The sequence below is a fragment of the Lissotriton vulgaris genome, chromosome 5 (genome assembly GCF_964263255.1).
Source record: "Lissotriton vulgaris chromosome 5, aLisVul1.2, whole genome shotgun sequence".
Lineage (NCBI taxonomy): Eukaryota > Metazoa > Chordata > Amphibia > Caudata > Salamandridae > Lissotriton > Lissotriton vulgaris.
In genome coordinates, this window is record NC_141693.1 from 2,021,314,189 (window position 1) to 2,021,339,421 (window position 25,233).

General features: G+C 48.6%; 1 protein-coding gene across 6 annotated transcripts in view; it reads left to right on the forward strand.

Moving 5' to 3' along the window:
* Positions 1–25,233, forward strand: part of SH3GLB2 (SH3 domain containing GRB2 like, endophilin B2) — a 260,034-nt gene that overhangs the window by 221,277 nt on the left and 13,524 nt on the right. For 3 of the 6 annotated variants that reach the window (XM_086924853.1, XM_086924855.1, XM_086924857.1), the window contains 3 exons: positions 10,299–10,388; positions 15,613–15,713; positions 16,898–16,912. In XM_086924853.1, coding sequence (XP_086780979.1) covers positions 10,299–10,388; positions 15,613–15,713; positions 16,898–16,912 — 206 coding nt within the window. The remainder of the gene's footprint in view (positions 1–10,298; positions 10,389–15,612; positions 15,714–16,897; positions 16,913–25,233) is intronic. The other 3 variants (XM_086924854.1, XM_086924856.1, XM_086924858.1) reach the window with 1 other exon arrangement.

The following is a 25,233-nucleotide window of genomic DNA, read 5'->3' on the forward strand; positions in this document are numbered from 1 at the left end:
CTTTGTCAAGAGGCACAACATTTCTGGACATGGCTGGAACATCTGGGCCTTTCCCTGGTGGATCGACACGTGGCGGGCTTTCTGAACGCCAGAGCAGACTAACTCAGCCGAAGATGCCTAGCAGATCACGAACGACATCACTATCCGGAGATGGCTCAAGGTCTCTTTTAACAGTGGGGGGGAGCTAGATCTGTTCGCCTCTGAAGAGAACATGGAGTGGTGTGGCTCACTAGTTAGAGGCGGCAGACCCGGAAGCAGAGAACGGCCCGGGACCAGGGTTCAATTCCCGACGCGGCAGGGTCGTGGACCAGGGTCAGCGGACTCGATAATTCTCGCCTTGGTGTCTACTCTAACCAGGGATCACACTCGGCAACTCTGGGCATTAGCTTGCGTCATTTCTACAACGGCCCCCCACATTCGCCGGGGATGCCTGGTTTCACCTTGGAGATACCCAGTAGGGACCATCTCACAGGGATAGCCAGGACGGGTTCCCCAGCGGTCTGCAGAGCCACGACGCCTCAGTGCACTTTACAAGACACATACATTACATTACATGCAATGTCAGCAGTATTGTGCACTGGTGTTTCCAAGGCGGCTATTGCTCGGCAACACTTTTCATCGTGAGTGGAGCTCATGCCTGCTGTACGCCATTCCGTCCATACTACTTCTGCCCAAAGTTCGCAAGACGATAAAGAACGACCGGGCTGAAGTCATCCTTGTGGCTCCAGACTGGGCGAGGAGAGTCTGGTATCCAGAGCTTCTGAAAATGAGCATCGATCCTCCGATCAGGCTGCCCCTTCGGGAGGATCTTCTATCGCAGCAGCAGGGGAGGGTCCTCCACCTGAACCCGTTCCCTCTGTGACTCCATGCGCAAAGATTGAGCAGTGACAGTTGATAGCTTTTAACTTTCCTCTTGAAGTCGGTGAGGTTATTTTGGCAGCCAGGCGATCTTCCACTAAGACGGTATACACCTGCTGTTTGTAAAATATTGTACAGAAAGGTCTATTGACCCTCTTTCTGCTTCTGTATCTAATATTCTTCTCTTTCTGCTCTGTCTGCTTTCATGCAGCTGCTGAGCCAACCCTCTTTGTTTAAATCTCCTGTTGTAAATAGATTCTTAAAAGGGCTAGTACATATATTTCACCAACTCCCTTGGTCATGCCACAGTGGGACCTTAATTGGTTTCTCACTTTTTTTTTATGTGCGCTCCGTTCGAACCTTTGCATAATTGTCTGCCCCGGCTGCTTACCATCAAAACAGCCTTCCTGGTGGCAATAACATTGGTTCCCTGGGTAGTGAGTTGCAGGCATTGTCATCCAAGACTCCCTATATGATCTTTAGTGATGGTGACCCTATTCCATTTGGGTCACTAATCATGTGTCCCACCTTTTTTTGGTCCCCCGCATTCCTCTAAGGAAGAGGAGCAACTCCACCAGCTGGACCCAAAAAGAGCTTTGTCATTCTATCTTGACTGCCCAAAAGAGTTCCGGGTGCAGGGCCAACTCTTTGTGGGGTATGTGGGAGCTAAAAAAGGCCAGGCAGTGCAGAAGCTGGCCATTTTTTGTTAGGTTGTTCTCAGCATTAAGTTCTCCTACGCCCTCACTAAGAAGCAGCCCCTGAAGGGCTTATGAGCTCATTCCACCAGGGGGAAGGCAGCGACCATGGCGTTGGCTCGGGGTGTACCAGTCCTGGACATCTGCAACTCTGCAATGTGGGCATCTTTGCACACATTTGCCAAGCACTGCTGCCTGGACAGTCCGGTCTGCAGGGTTGGGCATTGTGCCCGTTCGGTCCTGCAGGACTTCTTAGTGTGAGAAATCTGACCACAGCCCACCGCCATGATGGTATGCCCTAGGTATCTATTCAAAGGTAAGAAATTTGCAGCTAGAAGTCTCTACTTGATAAACAAGTTACTTACCTTTGGTAGCGCGTTATCTGGTAAAGACAATATTTAGCTGCAGATTCCTTACAGACCCACCAATGTCTCCCGCTCTGCCGACTCCTATGTTAGGTTGTTCCCTTTTTTAAGGCCCTTGTTATGTAGTTATGGCACACACGCAAGTCCGTCACTTCATGGCTCTGCGCTTCTGGCATGGAAAAATGAAAAGTACATGTTCGTGCACCTATGTGGCGCCTGTATAGGTGTCGGTGACGTCATTACCAATGCTGACGTCACGCAGAGCTGAATAGAGCCACTCAATGGCGCACAGGAGTACTGCTTATGCAATAGTTTCTGGATCCAGTCTGATGCCTGGGAAATTAAAAGGTAAGGAACCTGTAGCTAGATATTGTCTCTACCAGATAATGCGTTATCGAAGGTACGTAACTTGCTCATTGGTCCCAAGCTCAATCATTGCTAAAGTAGCCTTGCAGCTATGTCACCCTTGGTTTTATCTCCTTTGCTTTGTGGCATTGGTTTTGCCTAGAGGGTAGGCTGGCATGAGCTTACAACTTGCATCAGCCGAGTCCATACAGCCCTCTGGGCAGGCTGGCCAGTGCTCATGCTGTTGAAAATTGTGGCTGTTGGAACTTGCACAGGGCCGCTGTTGCTAACATATTTAACGCTGGGGCGAGTGCAAGCTTTTGGGTTGGCATGGTGCAGCCTTGGCTCGGTGTTCCTCAGCCATTACAGTGGTAAGAATGTGTCTCACCCATTTGCTGCTTCTTAGCCCTTCACATTGTTTCCATCTTGGTAGTTGAGACGTAAAGTGAGGCCTTGTTCCTGGATCTTCATCACCCACGATTGGGCAGAGTGGTGGCATACTGCCGTTGATCAGACTGATCGAACATTGCCCTATGAAGCCTCTCTTGCCCCTCCATGCACCGTTCTGATGCCAACACATGGATGTTCTGCTGCTGTTTCTACTGCTTCCCCATCCTTACTTTGAGGTTTAGCGGTACATATTGTTTCCCTAAATAATAAATGTGAATGAAGGCTGTTGATGCTGGCAGAGCTGTCTGTAGTGCCCCTTCTTCCCCAGACCTACAAAGTCCACGGAAACAATATTGCATAACACAGAAGTGTGAAGAGCTCGTATTGATGAGACTATAGACTTCATGAGGTCTTAAGATGCTAATATTCTATTTAGTTCAAAGAATGGAGATCTGTTGACAAAATCTGTTGCATGGCTCATAAAGTGGTAACAGCAATGCTATTAGCTGGCCAAGAAGCTTTATTCTCTAGATCAAGGGCACATTTCGGAGAAAGCAAAGACAAATCTTGTTCTCTGCTCATTCTGTCACTACTCACTGCTGTGTGGACGTTAAATGCACCCCAAGACTTGATAGTGGTCCAAACCAATATAAGCAACAGTGTGCTGTTATTCACAACTCATGCCACTGCAATAGAAGAAACAGTGCTTTGCAATCGCTGCACTGCATGCGAGTTAGGAATAGCTACACACCGCAAAGGAAATTGGGGAAGATGGAAATTGGTGAAGATGGATGTTACCAGATCATTCAGAAGCTTACTTCTAAATAACCCCACACATTGCATGACACACAATCGTAACAGGTTATCTACAGCAGGGAGCATTCTGGGATTTTGATCGACCTTTTCATAAGCCATTCTGACTCTGCCTACACTTGATTGCAACAGAACTCTGTTCAGGTAATGAAGATGTTTTTTTTTTCGAGCCCTCCCCTCCCAATGCCACTAGCTGCCAGGATGACGCACATCATATGAATGTAAAATAGTCTAAAGCTGCACAAATATTGTGACAGGGAAGTTACCCCCATCTCAGATGATTCATGGTCCTGTGGATGTGTGAGCTACCTCTTGACACCCGGTGTACACTGAGGCCCAACGGAGCCTGCATCTGTGTGCCTACCACCCATCCATGGGTCCAGGAGGGTATCCGTACATATGCATGCCGCCTGGTCTCCTTGAAATGAAATGAAATGAAATGAAATTAAAATAGATTTCTTAAGCGCATGGCTGCCCAAGAGCGTCCCAGCGCTAGTACACACCACAAGCTTCCAAGATCCTCAAACAGCGGGCTCATACTCCTCGTGGAAAAAGGAATGTCTTTAGAGATTTCCGAAACTTCTGGAGGCAGGGTTCCAGGCGGAGGGCAGCAGGAAGATCATTCCAGGTCTTGGCAACATTCACAGAGAATCTCCGACCTCCTGAACGTGCTCTCCTCACTCTGGGTATGGTCAATAAATTGCTCCCGTCAGAGCGGAGGGCACGGGTGGATTTGTAGGGGCATATAAGGTCCCTGAGGATAGGGGGGCCCATTCCCTGGAGAGACTTAAAGGCGATGGAAAGGGCCTTGAATTTAATTCTCTCCCGGATGGGGAGCCAATGGAGTGCTCTGAGAGCGGGTTTGGCCGAAGTTCTTTTCGCCGTGCCGGTCAGTACTCTGGCCGCCGCATTTTGTACTTGCTGAAGGGAGTTAATGGCTGATTCAGGGGCACCGAGCAGCAAGGCGTTGCTATAGTCCAACCTAGACAGTATTAGCCCCTGGATCAAAAGTTTCCTAGAGCTAAAGGGAAGAAGAGGCAACACCTTCCGGACAGAGCGTAACAGACCATAGCAGATCCCTGCCACTTTCTTAGTTTGTACTCTGAACGTCAGGTCGGGCTCCAGCCATACCCCCAGGCTCTTAATCTCATTCTTGGGTTGGGGCGCCTCCCCCAGACAGGGGGGCCACATGGTTTTGGGAAGGGAGGTGGAGAGGTTACCCAACATCATAAGTTCCGTTTTGGATCCGTTGAGTTTCAGCCGTGATTCTGTCATCCACGCCATGATACTTGTCAGACAGCACCCGAATCTTTCTGCCGCATTTTCATGGTGGGATAGCGAGACGACAAGCTGGGTGTCGTCCGCATAGGTCACTATTTTCACCCCGAAAGGTGAAACCACATCCTCCAGTGGGGCCATATAGATATTAAAAAGAGTCGGGCTCAACGAGGAGCCCTGCAGGACTCCACACTGGAGGGGGACCGACTCGGAGAGGTTCGTGCCATCGCAGACCTGGTAGGACCGACCATTCAGAAAGGAAGTCATCCAGCTTAGAGCCTGGCCGGATATTCCCATCCTAGTAAGGCGCTGAATGAGGATACCATGGTTGACAGTATCAAATGCCGCGCTGAGATCAAGGAGGACCATAGCTGCTGAGCCTCCTGCATCCAGAATGCGTCTGGCTTCCTCTACTACTACAATCAGGGCAGAGTCAGTGCCCTGCCCAGGGCGAAAGCCAGTTTGCGAATTCTTGAGCAGGTTATGACCTTCTAGGAACGAGGACAGCTAGCGATTGACAACCTTTTCTGCAATTTTGCTCAGGCCTGGCAGCAAAGAAATTGGGCGAAAATTCGCCAGATCGTCAAGGTCAAGTCCCGACTTTTTAGACTTATATTCATTGGTGTGGTGTGGGGTATCCCAGAATTCATGACCCTTCACCTGTTTGCGTGTGCAAGAGTCAATCACAAGTACACATTACCTTGCGTCAGTGCATCTTCCACCTCCGAACACTTGCAGGACAGAATTCATATATTTATGTGAACCCCACCTTCAAGTATCCAGTCCAGGAAAGGATCTTTTCTTTGCTGTGTACGTTAGGAGATCCAGGTTTGCCTGCGACATCCACTCATTTGTGTGCAAGAGTGGATCCTTGTCTCTGCATCCATGTTCGCTCCGTTCGCCAGAGACTTCCCGCGGTCCATTCGCCAGGGACCTCCACGCTCCGTTTGCCAGGGACCTCCGCGCTCTGTTTGCCAGGGACCTCCGCGCTCTGTTTGCCAGGGACCTCCGCGCTCCGTTTGCCAGGGACCTCCACGCTCCGTTTGCCAGGGACCTCCGCGCTCCGTTTGCCAGGGACCTCCGGCGCTCGGTTAGCCGAGCGAAGTTAGCCGCGCTCGGTTAGCCAGGGGCCTCCCGCGCTCGGTTAGCCAGGGTCCTCCCGCGCTCGGTTAGCCAGGGGCCTCCCTCGCTCGGTTAGCCAGGGGCCTCCCGCGCTCGGTTAGCCAGGGGCCTCCCTCGCTCGGTTAGCCAGGGGCCTCCCTCGCTCGGTTAGCCAGGGGCCTCCCTCGCTCGGTTAGCCAGGGGCCTCCCTCGCTCGGTTAGCCAGGGGCCTCCCTCGCTCGGTTAGCCAGGGGCCTCCCTCGCTCGGTTAGCCAGGGACCTCCCTCGCTCGGTTAGCCAGGGACCTCCCGCGCTCGGTTAGCCAGGGACCTCCCGCGCTCGGTTAGCCAGGGACCTCCCGCGCTCGGTTAGCCAGGGACCTCCCGCGCTCGGTTAGCCAGGGACCTCCCGCGCTCGGTTAGCCAGGGACCTCCCGCGCTCGGTTAGCCAGGGACCTCCCACGCTCGGTTAGCCAGGGACCTCCCGCGCTCGGTTAGCCAGGGACTCGCGATCCATTTGACAGTGACCCATGATCTATTTGACAGTGACCCATGATCTATTTGACAGTGACCCATGATCTATTTGACAGTGACCCATGCTCCTCATGCTACTAACCCAACTATCTTCACTAATGCCCAGCTTCATTAATTAACAGCTCTTCTCTTTCTGATGGGTACTTCTAACCGCAGATTCCTTACCTTTAGAATATCTCCAGATGGCAGAATTTTTCCGGAAGCTTTAAACAGCATTGCTGCTGCATGCCGTTAGGTGGCATCGTTCGGCTCCGCATTGTCTTTGTTCCATCCCAAAAGTGACGGACAGAGCGATATATATTCGCTACCCCTGCGTTCCGATATGGTTCCATTCTTTCCCCACCTTCGGACTCTGATCTGGAGCTCCACTTCTAACTTTTTCTGCATCTTTCTTTTAAGTGTTTTTTCAACTAAAACTAGAAGTGCACAAGGGAACCATGTCTTTCAAACTTTCTTTCAAACTGTAGACAAGGATGTCTGTAACCCTCCTAACATCACTGGGGTTCCTGACCAATATGTCAGTCAAACCAGACTTCTTTACAGAGACACATTTTCAGTGGAGCCATCTTGGATACGGTACAATTCAGGGCCTTCCATCTGGTACAACGAGGCCAGGCCATTCAGGCTATGATCCTGATTTTTCAGCCTTGGTCCTGTGTCTTATTGAGAGTGGCTCTGAAGCTTCATGTCCTATTAGCCTCCTGCATCCTGCTTGTTGAATGTCAGGTGGCATATGTGGCCTCTGCAGTGGGATCTGAAGTCTCAGCGGGCCCAACACCTAGCAACCCAGTCGATGTTTCGAGGGAGACTGTAAAAGACCTGCAGTGGTGGCTGCTTTATCAAAGTTGGGCCAGCAGCAGACCTCTTTCCTTGACGCACTCAGAGCTGCCTTTGGTGACAAATGCATCTCTGCTTGGTTGGGGAGGTCATCTGGGAGAGATATAGAGATCAAAAGACTTGGGTCTCTGGTGGAAACCGACTCCACATCCATTTGTTGGCGGTGTTGGCCATTCTGTCTTCCTACCGCCCTTCAAGGGAATGCTGGTGCAGTTCCTCGCAGACAACATTACCACCAAGTGTTGCTCCAAGAAACAGGCCTGCGTAGGGTCTTCGGTCCTATATCGAGAGTCTCTTCGCCTCTCCAGTTGGCTGGACATCGGGTTTTCTCACTGACTGTTAACCACCTGTCAGGATTTTTGAATGCCAGGGCAGACGAGCTCAGCAAACTGTGTCTGACAGATCCTGTATGACTATTACACTCTGCGGAGGCACGGCATCTTCCAACAATTGGGAGAACCCTGGCTGGATCTGTTTGCTACCGTCGAGAATGTGCAGTGTCAACACTTGAGAATTTGAGTTTTCAAGAAGGCGCTCTCTTGGAGACTCATCCCGGTTAGAGTTGACCACAAGAGTCCTGTACATCTTCCCACATGTGCCTCCCCTGCCCTGAGTTGTGAAAAACTTGGCCCACGACATTCCTGTTGTTCTGAATTTAGCCAGGAGAGTGTGGAACCTCAAACTTTGGAGAATGAGCATCTTCTCTTTGATCAGGCTGCCGCTTCAGAATGATCTTCTGTTACAGCTTAATTGCGGCGTTCAGCACCTGAACCTGAGCAGCCTCCACCTCCATGTGTGAAAAATTGAGTGGCTGCAAGGGACAGCATTTGATCTAATGCTAGAAATGGTATGTTATTCTTGCTGTCCAGTGTCCCTTTACCAAGTATGTCTACACTGGGCACTGTGACAAATCTGTTGCCAGGTGTGGAGTCCACAAAATGGACCTGTTGCAAGGCAGACTGCTGGATGTCTTATTATTTGTTATGTCTGGCCCAGAGAGTATTTATGGTGGGCACCATTAAAGGTTATTTGGTGGCCTTTTTGTGTGTCCCAGACTAGCTGTCCTTGTTTAAATGACCTGTTGTAATGTGATTTCTAAGAGGTTTGACATGCTTTTCCCCCCCAAACCCTTTTTAATGCCTCAGTGGAATCTCCGTGTGGTACGGACTTTCATAATGTGTACTCCTTTTGCACAGATGTACAGCTGCTTGTTGCATCTTCTGGCTCTGTAGACGGGCTTCATCTAGTCGCATAAATGAGCCTCATGCTCTCTCAATGCAGTCTCACTACATTACACTACACTACATACTGGTGTTGAGGACCAGTGAGGCCCCTTTCCTTAAAGTCATGACTACTTTTCATGTTGGAAAATCCATTAAATTCTAAACATTTGCTCCTCCTCACCCCTTGAAAGAGGAAGAGAGACTTCATCAGTTGGCCCCCAAAAGACGTGTGGTCTTCTGCATCAATCACAGCAAGGGCCATCGGATGGATGATCAGCTGTTTGTGAGGTTCTCAGGTGCAAGTACAGGTAATGTGGTGCAGAAAAAGACTTAGTCACGGTTGATAGTCCTTCGGAACAACTGAGGGCTCATGCCACTAGGGCTAAGGCTGCTACTACTTCGTTGGCACTCCGAGTGTCTGTTTTGGGCATTCATGGGCAACAGTGTATATGTTCACAAAGTATTAATGCCTTGACCAATCTGGCGGGAAGGTTATTTTCCCCATATGGTCTGGTTTGAATGGAGCTTTTTTACAGACCCACCCCCTGGGGAGGTATTACTTTATCTATTCTAAAGGTGAGGAATCTTTGGTTAGAAGTATCCATCAAAAGAACAAGTTAACTTTACTTCGGTAAATCTCTATCTGGCGGATACTCAATCTAACCACAGATTCCTCACTGCCCTCCAACCAACTTCTGTGGTATGGCCTCTTTTCTCATATAAAATCCAGAGCTGGAGGTCTGCACACTAGTACTCTTTTGGTTGGCGGACTCTCAGTCCGAGTGCATGGAGAGAGTCAAGAAAGAAACTGATGTTGGCGTGCACGGGTGTTGTTTTTATACAGCTTTGTTTGTCACTTCGTGCCGACCAAGAAGTCATTGCAGAGCTGCACAACGCTGTCTACCGGCGTGCGGGAGCAGTGGTCTTTAAATCTTTTGGATCCAATCTGGCACCAGGGGATATTCTAAAGGTGAGAAATCTGCAGTTAAATGCAGTATCCACCAGAAATAGTGCTACCAAAGATAAGTAATTGGTTCATTATGCATTGACTTCGAACCCTCTCACTAACCTGTGATCTCATATCACCAATCACTCACACACACACACTGTTTTGACAAAATCTTATTGTTCACTATCCCCCTGCATTATTCATGACTTTGCACAGTAATTGGCACTAGCCCTGTTCCTAAAGAGTTTCAGCAAGTTTGAAGTTTTCTGGAAACTCTAATGAGAAACGGGGCTGCTGGAAACGTGTGGAATTCCGATCAGTAGGGTCAATAAAAACCCTACACTCTGGTTGACCTCTTCATATTACTGCTTCAGGGCTTGGTGCAGACTTGTGAGACGGCTTATGGCTGTCTCTGTCATCTTGTTAGGCCTGTGTAGGCCTTGAGTTGATGAAAGCCTCGTCCCCCAAGAGCCAGTGCCAGGGCATGTCACAACGCTAGCTGGAAACGTAGCCACATAGGTATAGCATCAGGATACTGCTTGTGCTTTGTGGTTCCCCTTCTAAGATACTGCTACGCTGCAGGTGATTCAGACCCCAGGGCTTGAGGATCACTTTTCTGATGTGGTCACCTTTCACTCTGTGTAACCTATAATGCTCTTTCATATGGCTTCTTTGTAACATCTAAAACTATTCACACATCTCCAGATATTAATATTCATTAAAGGAGAATCCCTGACACAGAGTATCTTCCTGGTAGCCTGAGGGTTTGTAGAAGACTGAAGGCACAACTCTGACCTCACTTAGTTTAAAATCTCGGCTATAAAAGCAGGTTCCAAAATGAGACCAAGCGAAGAGCTGTAAAGGGGATCCTAGTCTATAATGAAGTACCCCATGCATGCTTTATTTTGCAGGCGGAGCATGAGCTGCGTGTCGCACAGACGGAGTTTGATCGCCAGGCAGAGGTGACGCGGCTCCTACTGGAGGGCATCAGCAGTACCCATGTGAGTATCTTGCCAGGCTTGTTTCTTAGCATCCTCTCCTCACTCCAGTCCATGGCATGAACAATGAACGTGCCTTGGCCCAAAGGGAAGAGTCAGCTCTACTGAAGGAGTCAGTAATAGTCGTACACTTGGGTTTGCTGGAAGGACCCCGTGCATTATAAAGCCTATAAAGAGAAGTCTTGCCATGATATAAAACCTTGAGCAAGTACTGACATACTTTGTGAGACAATGGTTGACGCATAATGGTAACTGTTGTGAGGTTAGTCATTAATGTGTACATAATTTGAGGTACATGCCTCCTCATGTTTCATATTTCTGTTAAACCCCACATCTACCTTAGTCTCTCTCTGAGGTGGAAGAGCAGACCCACCTTTATCTAATTCTGACATATTATCTACCCCCTCCTTCATCATAACCTAATGATGCTAGGCCACCACCAATCTTCACCTAACCATGAGATGTAACTCTCCACCCACCTTTACCTCGTACTCACTTACCTTAGTTTCATTTATGGAGTTAGGCCACACCTTTATTCATCTAATTCTCAAATATTAGCCTCCCTTCTACCTACCCCTTACCTCTGAGATGTTCTACCCCCCAATTGTGTGGAATCCTGAAATGTTAGGCCGTAAGCAGCTTAATTTCACCCTGCAGTTTGAGGCCACATTTACATTTACCTTACCCTGAGATGTTAGGCTCCGCCCACCTTTACCTCATCTTGAGACTAGGCACCACCCATCTTTGTCTCATTCCTAGATGTTAGGCCCCACCTACCTTTACTTTACCTCCAAGATGTTTGACCATATCTAACTTTATTCTAATCCGGAGATGTTTGGCTCCACCTGCCTTCACCGTACACTAGAGATGGTACATCTCGCCCACCATTGTCTAATTCTGAGATATTGCAGCACACCTGTGAGAAGTTGGAGCACAGCCACTTTAACCTTCGGCCTAGGTGTTAAAATCCACCTATCTTTGTCTCATTCTGAGATCTTATGCCCCATCCAGTTTAGTCTAATATCGAGATGTTAGGCCTTACCCACTTTCAATTTACCTTCAAGATATTATGTCTTTTGATTTTTCACCCCAAGGGTCCCAGATATTCTAGACCACACCCCTATTCATCTCAATCGCGCAGCCAGTGTGTCAAGGGCCCTAGTGTAAGCAAGGGAATGGGCCCCCTCGTTACTATTTGAATTATGGAATGCAGCAATAATCTAGGCTCAGTGGGCGCCTCACGTCTCTGGGCCAATGGAAGCTACATCCCTGTTTCACCTGATGCTTTAATGTTAGACCACACCCATTTTCACCGTGAGATGTTAGATCTCACCCATTTTCACCTCAGATGATAGACCCCACCCACATTCACCTGAGATGCTAGACCATACCCACCTTCCTTCACCAGATCCTGACTTGTTAAACCCCTCACCTTCATCTGATTCTGAGATATTAGGCCCAACCCACCTTCAACTGATACTAAGATGTTAGATCTGACTCACTTCCATAGATTCTGACTTAACACCACCACCTTCACCTGATCCTGAGATGTTAACTGTCACCCACTTTCACATTATCCTGAGACAGAGCCCACCCACTTACACCTAACCAGGAGATGCAAGATCCCACCCGCCTCCATCTGATCCTTAGATGTCATAACCCTCCTAGCTTCTACTGATCCTCAGATGTTCAATACCACCCACCTTATCCGTATCATGGCTTGTTAGACCCACCCACCTTCACCTGGTACTGAGACGTTATATCCCTCTTGCCTCATTCTGATTCTGAGCTGTCAGACCCCACAGACCTTCACCTGATCCTGAGATATTAGAGCATACCCCCTTTTGTGTGTTCCTAAGATGTAAAGAGCCACCTGCCTTCATCTGATGCTGATAGGTTAGAACCCATCCATCTTCATGTGATCCTGAGATGTTAGACCCCACCTACTTTCTACTGATCCTCCGATGTTAGATCACACTCACCTTAACCGTATTTTCATTTATTAGACCCACCGTCACCTGATCCCGAGATGTTAGATCTCGCCCACCTTCACCTTATCCGGAGACAGTAGAATCCCCCACCCATCCTACACCTGATAGGAAATGTAAGATCCCACCGACCTCCATCTGACCCGAAGATGTCATACCCCACCTACCTTCTCCTGATCCTCAGATGTTAGATCCCACCCATTTTAACCAGTTAGACCCCACCCACTTTCAGCTGAAATGTTAGACAACACCCACTTCACCTGATCGTGAGTTGCTAAGACTCATCCACCATCATCTTATTCTGAGAGTTTAGGTCCAGACCTCCTTCATGTGATGCTGAGATATTAGTCTGAGATGTTAGACCCATGCCAACCTTCACCTAGTGCTGAGATTATGATGTTGTCCTTCTAATATCTCCTAATCATGAGATATTAGACCTCACCCACCTTCACCAGATCCTGAGATGTTGGACCCCAACCTATTATCCCTGATCTGAAATGTTATACCCCACCCACCTTCACCTGATACTAAGATGTTACACCCCATCCACCTTCACCTGATCCTGAGGTGTTACACCCCACCCACCCACACACCTTCACCTGATGTGCTACACTCCACCACCTTCACCTGATCTGGAGATGTTACACCCCACTTGATCCTGAGGTGTTACACCCCACCACCTTCATCGTATTCTGTGATGTTACACCCCACCCACCTTCACCTGATGTGTTACACCCCACCACCTTCACCTGAGATGATACACCCCCCCATCTTCACCTTGAGATGTTACACCCCACCCACCTTCGCCTGATCCTGAGGCGTTACACCCCACCCACCTTCACCTGATGTGTTACACCCCACCCCCTTCACCTGAGATGTTACACCCCACCCACCTTCACCTGATCCTGAGGTGTTACACCCCGTCACCTGGTCCTGGGATGTTACACCCGACTCATCCTCACCTTTACCTGAGATGGTACACCCCACCCACCTTCACCTGTTGTGTTACACTTCATCACCTTCACCTGAGATGTTACACCCCACCCATTTTCACCTGATCCTGAGGTGTTACACTGACCTGATTTGTTACACCCCATCCACCTTCAGTGATTCTGAGATGTTACATCCCACCCTTCTTCACTTGATTCTGCAATGTTAAACCCCACCACTTCCATCTGATGTTACACCCCTCATCTCCTTACTGTGATCCTTAGATGTTACATCCCACCCACCTTCACCTGATTCTGTGATGCTGCACCCCACCGACCTTCACCTGAGGTGTTACACATTCACCTGGTTCTGTGATGTACATCCCACCCACCTTCACCTGATCCTGAGGTGTTACGCTCCACCCACCTTGAACTGATCCTAAGGTTTTACACCCCACCTGATCCTGAGGTGTTACACCCCACCCACCTTCACCTGATCCTGAGGTGTTACGCCCCACCCACCTTGAACTGATCCGAAAGTGTTACACCCCACCCATCTTCACCTGATCCTGAGGTGTTACACCCCACCCACCTTCACCTGATCCTGAGGTGTTACACCCCACCCACCTTCACCTGATCCTGAGGTGTTACACCCCACCAAACGTTACCTTATCGTGAGGTGTTACACCCCACCCACCCACCTTCACCTGATCCTGAGGTGTTACACCCCAACCACCTTCTCCTTCACCTGAGGTTTTACACCCCACCCACCTTCACCTGAGATGGTACACCCCACCCACCTTCACCTGATGTGTTACACTTCATCACCTTCACCTGAGGTGTTACACCCCACCCACTTTCACCTGAGGTGTTACACCCCACCCACCTTCACCTGATCCTGAGGTGTTACACCCCACCAAACGTTACCTTATCGTGAGGTGTTACACCCCACCTACCTTCACCTGAGGTATAACACCCCACCCACCTTCTCCTTCACCTGACGTTTTACACCCCACCCACCTTCACCTGAGATGGTACACCCCACCCACCTTCACCTGATGTGTTACACTTCATCACCTTCACCTGAGGTGTTACACCCCACCCATTTTCACCTGATCCTGAGGTGTTACACCCCACCACCTTCACCGGATTCTGTGATGTTACACCCCACCCACCTTCACCTGAGATGTTACACCCTACCCACCTTCACCTGATCCTGAGGTGTTACACTGACCTGATTTGTTACACCCCATCCACCTTCCAGTGATTCTGAGATGTTACATCCCACCCTTCTTCACTTGATTCTGCGATGTTAAACCCCACCCACCTCATGTTAGACCCCTCATCTCCTTACTGTGATCCTTAGATGTTACATCCCACCCACCTTCACCTGATTCAGTGATGCTGCACCCCACCAACCTTCACCTGAGGTGTTACACATTCACCTGATTCTGTGATGTACACCCCACCCACCTTCACCTGATCCTGAGGTGTTACACCGTACCAAACGTTACCTGACCTTGAGGCGTTACACCCCACCCACCTTCACCTGATACTGAGGTGTTACACCCCACCCACCTTCACCTGATCCTGAGTTGTTACACCCCACCCAACGTCACCTGATCCTGAGATGTTACACCCCACCCAACTTCACCTGATCCTGAGGTGTTGCACCCCACCCACCTTCACCTGAGGTGTTACACCCCACCCAACTTCACCTGATCCTGAGGTGTTACACCCCACCCGTTACACCCCACCCAACTTCACTTGATCCTGAGGTGTTACACCCCACCCACCTTCACCTGATCCTGAGGTGTAACACCCCACCCACCTTCAACTGATCCTGATGTGTTACACCCCACCCACCTTCACCTGATCCTGATGTGTTACACCCTACCAAGCATTACCTGGCCCTGAGGTGTTACACCCCACCCAATTTCACCTGATCCTGAGGTGTTACACTCCACCCACCTTCACCTTATCGTAAGGTGTTACACCCCACCCACCTTCACCTGATCCTGAGGTGTTACACCCTTCCCACCTTCACCTGATCCTGAGGTGTAACACTCCACCCACCTTCACCTGATCCTGAGGTGTTGCACCCTATCCACCTTCACCTGATCCTGAGGTGTTGCACCCTATTCACCTTCACCTGATCCTGAGGTGTTGCACCCTACCCACCTTCACTTGCTAATGAGATGTTACACAGCACTCACCTTCCCTGATCTTGAGATGTTAAGCCCCACCCACCACTGCCTCTGCTCTGAGATGCGATGCCTGTTGATCCTGTCTTTGTGTTCCCTGCCCCAGGTGAACCACCTCCGTTGTCTCCATGAGTTTGTCGAAGCTCAAGCCACCTACTATGCACAGAGTTACCAGTATATGGTGGACCTGCAGAAGCAGCTGGGCAGGTATTGATTATACCAGTATACCCTATGAAATGTCATAACCCCCAGCCATTTATAATTAAGGCTTACACACGCTTAATGCCTTTTGAGAATGTTTGGACAAGAATACAAGATTCAAGGCGTTCGTGGGGATTCTGCTCTGGGGCAATAAAGAAAGTTGGTTTTTAGGATGTGCAATGTATTGGGTTCTCTGAGACTTCTTTTGAGATGGGAATGAGGTGGGATCAGAAGAGCCTGAGGAACATTGAGGTCCAGTACGTTGGTGTTTGAGCGCTTAGAGGGTTTTGGGTTTTAATGAGGTTCAAGACTTGTAGTTCTTGTAAAGTGTGATCTTTGAGTATCAAAACTGTGCATGATTTTGGGTTTAGATAATGTGGCCAACATTGGGGTTTGAAGTCTGGGCTCGGATGATGTGGGGGAGATTGAGCTCATAGGACAGGGAGGAGTTTGTTTTCTGGAAAGCAGTGGTTTGTATCAGAAGTAGATATAGGTTTTTTCAAATTTTTCAGTTTGTATAAAATTTGCTTTGTTCACAGGGATGGAATGTTATGTCCACTATAACATACAATTCCAACAAGACTTGTCATTTAGTGTCACAGGGCTTCATAGTTCAGTATAGCCAGCTAGTGGGAGCGATGACCTCTCCTCGTATTGTACATCACAAGTGAACATGGATGCTGCAGCCTGATGGGCTCGGTCACAAGTCTCAGAAAGCTCTGTCTTGGGCCATTGACAACGTATTTATAGGTCAAATAAATATGTTTTAGCAGATTCTGTTTTATCCGTGTAGTTTACCCAACCATCTTAATAATACTCAATATTTATTGAACTTGAAATGTGTTTCATGAGACCATTGCTGTGATTCTGTGGTGGAATTCTTTGATGAAGGGTCAAGGGTGGACAAATGTTTGTTTGCTGTTGTATGGCATGCTGCAGCTGATAATTGGCAGTGTTGTTCCTCATGTACCGTTACATTGTCTTGTTTGGCATCAAATCTCAGGTGCTAGAACGCTGCAGGCACAAGCATGCCTGTTCCTATCAACGCACATACATGTTGCCAATCTTCTCCTATGAGCCTTCATTCATAGTGGTGGCTTTGAGGAGGCCATAGAAAGTGTTTAGGTAATGGTGTGTTCTCAACATTAATTAACCATATGTTTTCCTTCCATCCCTTGGCACGAGTGCAGCTCTAGAGGAGAAATGTAAGTATATGCTATATGAATATGGTTCTGTGTGAGGTTTGGCCTCTAAGAGACGCTGTTACAAGTCTCACAATGTGCTACTGAGTGTTTGACTAGCACGTGCCGTTACACAGCCTGTCTATGGGCAGACTTTAGAATGGGTGCATGGCATGGGGGAGCGTGTCTGATGGCCAGGCGCAGCCTCTTCTGTAGCGGTGTGTGATGGGGACAGGGTATTGGCAGGCTCTCCCGTGGCTTGGTTGTGGCCACTTCCACCACAGAAGGTAGGGTTCCCAAAGAAAGTGGTCACCAGGAGTTTGACCAAATGGAGTTGGATTGGAACCATCAAAAATAAAATATTGGTCTTCTCTAAGGTCAGCTTCAAATCATCCAAGAACCAACATCATGTAAATAGGCTTTAAAACCTTTTGAACCTGACAATATCTCATTGTAGAAGTATATTTATCAACAATGGAGTCATCTACAAAAAAGATGGATCCATGCTCCTTAATCAGATGAACAAGCACCATCGCATAGAGATGAAAGAGCATGAGATTCAGGGGTGAAACACTATAAAATAGGAAGGAGCCGACCTGCTTACTCTGAGACATGCATAGGCATGGCTCTCACTCCCATCCACGGTAGGGGAAACAGGTGAGAGACTGTGTCAGAGGCCACTGATGAGTCCAGTAGCGGTACCTGTGTCTACAAAAGACTCGGATCATCAAGGGTGGAATCTAAACCGGATTTAGAGCCATAACGTTGATGGAAACCAGCTTGCTCTGAATCCATACGTTTATAGATTTCAAGAAAAGAAGAAAGTTGATTATTGACGAATGACTCTTTGGTTCTGATGGATACTTCCACCTGAAGATTCTTCACATGTTGAATATCTCCAGGTGCCGGACTGGATGTGGAACTGTTTTTTTTATAGATCCCCAGCGCTAATACAGGGTGCTGGCTCCGGAAACAACTTCAGTGACATCACTGCAGCCATAAACTGCTCACCCCACTACACCAACATTGGTTCCCTTTTTTCACTGCATTTAACGTGGTTCCAGAGCTTCTTTTCCTGCACTTCGTCATTTCAGTGAAATTCACTGAGGATTGTTTTCTTCAGATTTGTTCCAGAGGTCCGGATATAAGCCCTGCTGTGACAGTCTATTTCGGATCCCATGTAGTATGTCTGTGGTGCTTGGGTTCAAGGTATAACTCAAAGTTGTGAGAAGTGTGGCCTAATACACCCTAAAGCCATGAAAGAGTGTGAAGTCGATGAGTTTATGGACCGCGTCGAAGCAAGCCATGCTCCAAGTAGAGTTCTCCTTTTAAATCCTGTTCCTCTCCTTCATCTAATTCTTCTAGGGAAAAAGGAAAAAACATAAAAAAAATAGAAAGCAGGAGGATGATTTGTTGAGACTTCACTCAACATTGAGAGGCAAGCCCTCTTGATGCTCCCTGCAGAGTTGTCCTTTGAGTCGGAACTGGTGTAGATTTCTCCACCTAAGGAGCTTCCAGTGAGTTTAGTCCCAGGCCCCTTGTGACTCTTCTACCAACATCATCACAGCACTGATCATTGGTCCAGGTGCAGTATGTTCCCTCTGTTCCCCATGCAACTCTTCCAACACAGACTGGAATCCCGTTGAATCGGGCACTCTCGTTGGTTGACCTCTTACCAGCACCAATACAGATGCTGACCCTGGTGTCGCAGACTGCATGCAGCTGACTCCAGCACCATCCGTAGAGCAGCCAGCATCAAAGTCTAAGGCTCTCCTGAAGAGGTCAAGTAGAGAGACCCAGAGGATAGTGGAGGCGGGAAAGGTACAGAGTGGAGCAGCAGGATACCGCCTCAAGCGACACAATGCATGACGTTGTGAACTTCCAAGTCCGACTCCATTTTTAAAAACATTTAAAAAGCCTGTCTGCCTTTAGTCCTTATTCAGCATATCACAATTTTTCACAGAACCTGTGAAAGTGAAATTTTCATCTGAAAACAGTTTTTATCTTTTTTGAATATGAGACGATACACATCTTTCACAGACTCCTCAATATCTACATCTCAATGTTTAACAGTAGACATAAAAGGTAAACATCGAGTCTGAGTTTTATGGCACTGGTTCAGACCCGGTGTTTCTTGGATTTTGGAAACTCGTCACTACATTTTGCAATGAATGCTAGAAGTCGGTGAGCAATATCCTAGAATTGACCCCTGAACTGGAGAGGCCATTGCACCAGGTTATCATGAGAGGACCAATGAGATCGCTAGAGCATCCACTGTTAAGGGTCCATCCAGGGTGAGAGGAGCGAAGCCGAGCTGTCGTGTTTTTCTTCTGAAGGAACACTCTCCTGGCTGAGGCTGATCCGCTGTGAAGAGGTGTGCTGTGCACTGAAACTCTAGAGGCAAGTTAGCTATTCCATGCTTTCATAGTGTAGCCCACAGAAGTAGCATTAGGGCGGCAGGGTGCTAAGAACTGTTCCTTTTATTCTCGCTGCGAGCACATGCACAGGTGCTGTTTTAATTCTATTCTATGTGGGTTTTATTCATGTACTAGGCAATTGCATGAAACTGTTGAAAGAACCCTCTAAAATACATAGTGTCAATCTTAGTGCTGTGCTTGAGTGTGCTACTCTAAGAACAACATTGGTTTGAATGATCACTTTATCCTTGAACCCATAATGAGACTGTTAGTAACTAAGAAATCACAAAAAACAGACTTACAGGAATGCTCAATTGGTCGTGTGGGCTGCAGTGAAACTGGATGCCTTTACTCAGTGATAGTGCATTGAATTAAGTCCTAACACCAGTGTGTTGGGAACTCAAACCCTGCAGCCATGGGTCCTAGAACCCAGGATTCGCAACAAAATATTTGGCACTGATTTTGATCCAGTTCCGATGCCAGACATTGTCCAGCCCAACACGGCTGACTGCCTCAAAGTATCCCCTGCTTGGCTCCGCAAAGTGTAATAGTGTTGGACGCTTCCCCAAAGATAGAACTTGAGTGTCCCTCAGGGCCACTCCTCCACAAAGGTGGCCTCTTTTCATGCTGTGATCAAGAAGGCTGCTGACACACCAAAGCTTTCTCCAACCACTGTAGAGGCCAGACCGATTATTCAGACGGAAGTCTTGCAACCATCTTCATCTTCCTCGGAGCTCTGGTTGCCTTTTAATGAGGCGCTCATGGATCTGCTGAAGTCTGCCTGAGAGAAGCCCACATCTGCGCCATCAATAATCCGTTTTCTAGCTAGACGATATAGACATACACCGGAGGCCCAGCTTTGTCAGTCCACCCCTTTCTGGAGAGACTGGTGGTATAGGCCTCCTACTATACAAAGCAAAATCCTGCCCCCCCCCCACCAGATAGGGAATCAAAGAAGTTTGAAGCAATGGGGAAGACGTTTCACTCAGTGGGCAATTTGACCCGTTGCTTCCTAAATGCTGCTTGCTTGTTAGGGTGATACTCTCAAGCTTTGTGGGGCATGGTGGGTATGGTGATGCCAAACCTACCGTAGCACCTCAAGGAACATTTTGAGGAGGTAATTTGTGATGTGCAGGACTCCTCTGGACAAATAAATACACCCAGGCTAACTACTGCAAATTTAGTGGCCAGTGCTGCGGGCTGCTCAGTAACCTTACGGAAACATGCTTGGCTCAGGCCCACTGGCTTTTCTGGAGCCCTCCAGGCAAGGCTAATGGATATGCCCTTTGATGGAGCCCGTCTTATCCTGGGGCAAAGCCAATATTGCCCTTGGAGATTTAAAGTGGGGAGAGTGACAGCCTGATCTTTAGGCCTCTGTTCTCTGACTTAAAATTACCAACAATTTTGGAAGTTGTGAAAGCTCTTAATGGGCTTAAGGTTCTGACAACACCCAACTTCCCCAAGAACAGCTGCTCTGTCAGTACAGAGGTAAAGGTAGGGGTCGTCAGACCCAGCAATACTCCTTCTCCTTTTACTCTCTTCGCCTGCATCATCCAGAAAGCCACTTTAGCTTTCCCTTAAAGGAGTATGTCTGTCCAGTGGGAGGACGAGTATGCTCCTTTCCACAAAACTGGAATGCCGTATATCTGACCAATGGATCCTACAGGCTTTAATAAAGGGAGTATGCCCTAATCTTTCCTGCTGCAGAAATGAGTGGCGAAATTGGTTGCAGAGCAGGAATATGGCCACAGTGCTTTTCTTGTTTGTCCCTGGTCCCAATAAGGAGGACGGTCTTTATCCGATGATGCCCCTGACTCACGTTCTTCCAGCACTGAGTGCAAAAGAGTGGACAGAGTCCCTTGACTTGCAGGACGCATACTTCCATATACTTATTCTGCACCTGCACAGGAGGTGCCTGCTCTTCGTGGTAGGATCTGCCCATTACTAGTTTTTGGTTCTCTTCATATTCTGTGCTTTCCCTCCTAGTCAGAGAATCCTAGACACTCGGGATAAGATTCTGATGTTTCGTGAGGGAGCTCCAGTTCCAGTCCTGACAGTCTTCCAGCTGCTAACCTGCTGGCTTCTTCCATCCTCCTGGTTACATACACAAACTGGCACATGAGGGCTTTCCAGTTTTGCTTCCGCAGGACGGTGTTCCAGAACAGGGGAGATCTGTTGGACACCGTAGCGATCTCCCTGGACAATGAAGCAGATCTGATGTTGTGGTGGGGGAGGAGCACCTGTCTCGAGGGATGTACTTCAACCCACCTCCACCCACTAGCCGAGACTGAGTGGGGATGGATGTAGCTACCCTAAGGTGGGGTGCTCATCTGGAAGAGCTAGAGATCAGAGGAATCTGGTTTCCAAAAGAGCAGGTTTTGCACATCAGCTTCATTGAACAGAGGGTGATTCGGCTTCTGCGCAAATCCTTCCTCACGTCTTGCTCAGTTTGTCCAAATCTTGACTAACAATCCTACTGTAATGTGTTACATGAACAAAGGTGGAGGAGTGAGATCTCACCTACTCTGTTGAAAGTGTTGAGACTCTAGTCTTGGGCAAACAAGCATGAGATCTGGTGATTCGCCAATCATCTGGCCTGCTCACTGAATGCAAATGCCCAACAGCATCAATTGCGTCATCTTGCCGACTGCGAGTGCCATTTCCATTCAGCTGTGGTTTTACCTGTCTTTGCCCACTGAGGCACCCCTCAGTTGTATTTCTTTGCCGCTTCGGACAATGTCCATTGTCTTCAGTTCTCTCTTCTGCAGTATCATCTGTGGGGAGGACTCGAGGATGCGTTTCGATTGAGGGGGGGCACTTCTTTCCACTTCAATCAATCCATACATTTGTAGAGTGCGCTACTCACCCGTGAGGGTCTCAAGGCGCTGGAGGGAGAGGGGGGTTGGAGGGGTGCCTCTATTGCTCAAATAGCCAGGTCTTGAGGTGTTTCCTGAAGGTGAGATGGTCCTGGGTCAGTCGTAGGTGTGCGGGGAGGGAGTTCCATGTTTTGGCTGCCAGGTAGGAGAGTGATCTTCCTCCGGTGGTGGTTCTGCGAATCCGTGGGACGGTGGCGAGGGCGAGGCTGGTGGAGCGGAGCTGGCGGGTGGGGGTGTAGAACGAGAGGCGGTTGGTGAGGTATTCGGGGCCCATGTTGTGGAGCGCTTTGTGTGCGTGGGTGAGCAGCCTGAACGTGATCCTCTTGTTGACGGGGAGCCAGTGTAGGTTTCTCAGGTGGGCAGATATGTGGTTGTGGCGAGGGATGTCGAGGATGAGTCGTGCGGAGGTGTTCTGTATGTGTTGAAGGTGTTTCTGAAGTTTGGCTGTGATTCCTGCATATAGGGCGCTCCCGTAGCCAAGTCGGCTGGTGACGAGGGCCTGGGTGACCATCTTTCTAGTTTTGGTGGGGATCCACCGGAAGATCTTTCGGAGCATGCGCAGGGTGTTGAAACACGAGGACGAGACTGCGTTGACTTGCTTGGTCATCGTGAGGGAGGAGTCCAGGATGAATCCCAGGTTGCGTGCGTGGTCCGTAGGTGTCGGTGCGGTGCCCAGTGTCATGGGCCACCACGAGTCGTCCCAGGCGGATGGGGATTGTCCGAGGATGAGGACCTCAGTCTTGTCCGAGTTGAGCTTCAGACGGATGTGCTTCATCCATTCTGCGACCTCTTTCATTCCGTCCTGGAAGTTGGCCTTGGTGGTGAGAAGGCGGTGAGAGGGTCTTCTCTCAGCATTTCCTCCCGTACTCTTAATTGCTCAGGTTCTGAGAAAGATAAGCCAGGACCAGAACAAAGCCATCTTCTTAGTCCCAGAATGGCCAAGAAGGGGGCAGTATGCAGACTTCGTGTACCTCTCTTGGTCCTCCGCTCAGTCTTCCTCTCTCAGCAGACTTCCTATTCCAGTAAGAGGGTAGGGTCCTGCACCCAACCTCCAGCGCCTCCATGTTCATGTTTGAAGATTGAGTGGGGACACATGAGATCTTTCCAGTGGCCACCAGAGGTGGTTGATGTACTTCTGTCTGCTCACTGCCCCCCCCCCCACCAAGCCGGTGGAATAGATTTGTAAGCTGGTGTGCAGAACAGAATATGGATCGCTTGAAGGCTCACCTGTGAAATGTTCTTCACTTTGCGCTGTTGCTGGCCCAGCAAAGCTGTGTGGTAGTCACCATCAAGAGATACGTTACGCCAGTGTCTGTGTTACTCTCTTCCAAACCATCAATCCCTGCTCAAATCCACAACCATGATAAGGTTTTTGAATAGACTAACCTGTTTCCACCAACTCCTTTTGGGACTTGAACCTTATTTTGACTTTTATGATGGGTGCTCCTTTTGAGCCCAGCAACAATTGGCAGTTGAGGTTGATGATTTTGAAAACAGTTGTTCTTGTGGCCATTGGCTACGCGTGTAAGTGAGTTACTAGTTCCAGCCATCTGTCCCACCTACACATACTTCTTCCTGGACAAATTGGACTTCGAAACTGAGATGGCTTACCTTCCCAAGGTGGTGACCCCTTTCTATTTCTACAATCCATTACACTCCTGACCTTCTCCCCTCCACCTGATCCCACCAAAGAGGAGTAGAGATTACTCAGGTTGGACCCCAGAACAGTGGTAAATTTTTACATCGACCATACCAAGGAGATCAGGTCTTCTAACCAGCTCTTTGGGGGTATACAAGCAACGCGAAAGGCAAGGCTGTTCAAAAGAGGACCTTATAAGATGGATAATCCTGTGCATAAAGACACACAGGAGAGTTATGGAAAAGTTTCTAGATCCAGTCTGGCGCCTGGGAATAAACAATAGGTGAGGAATCAGCAGGCAGATAAAGTATCTTCCAGAAAGATTTTTAGCAAAGGAAAGTCATTTATCATTTTAGCCATTGAAATAAGAAACAAAATTGGTCAATAGTGGACATAACATGCGTCTTCAAAAACAATGGATTTAGGCCCAGATCTCTGTACTGGGGTGAATGTATGACATTGTTCTGCATTCTGTCCATCAATTGTTCTTTTTGCATTTGTCACCCCGGGTGGGCTGGGTATGCTCAGACGTGGTCCCCGTGCTCTCCATGCCACTGGAGTCAAGCTATCCTGGCTGATGAGGGCTCAAAGTCCGAAACCGGTCCTAGAATGCTGGTTTCCAGTCCAGGGAGGATCTGGCCTGGCAGTTTGGGCTGGACTGTTCCCATTGGGCGCAGGGTCAAGACTGATTTGCATATGGCTGGGTCCAAACTGGAATGGCATGGGGAGCAAAAAAACTATGGATTTAGGCCCAGATCTCTGTACTAGGGTGAATATATGACATTGTTCTGCATTCTGTCCATCAACTGTTCTTTTTGCATTCTTCAAACGGGGAGTCACAAGGGCCTTCTAACAGGGCAACCGAACTGAGCCAGGGGATAAAGACACATTGCATCTAACAGTCATTCAACTAATGGTTTGTTATAAGTTAGAAACATTTTGCTGGACAAGGCTTGAGATGGCGTCCAGAAGTGATAGGTGCATTTTGGCTGGAACAGATTCGACCGACAAGGGATGAATTTTGGTAGTACAAGAGCATCACACAGTTCTTGTGGTGTGGTAACCTGAGAAGAAGTACAGGTCGGTACAGGGTTCAGAATTTATTTTAAACATTTCATTTGTGAAATTGGAGGCTCCTTGAAAAAGATCAGAAAATGTTGAGCATGTGCTTTACTTATAGCGCGATTGTAGCTGTAGACTTCTTCACATATTCCCTTCTGTCGGCTAGGGTAATAGGTTTCTGCCACTTGTGCTTGGTTTGCTTGCAATTATTAAGCTTCAGGTTAGTGAGGTCTTCAGAATGCCAAAGAGCCTGAGAATAAAGCCTGGGAGGGCATAGCCAGCCTACCGTGGGATTTGCGGGTCTGCGCTATACAATTGCCTGTGGTATGCTGCAATAGGCTTGATCCCTGT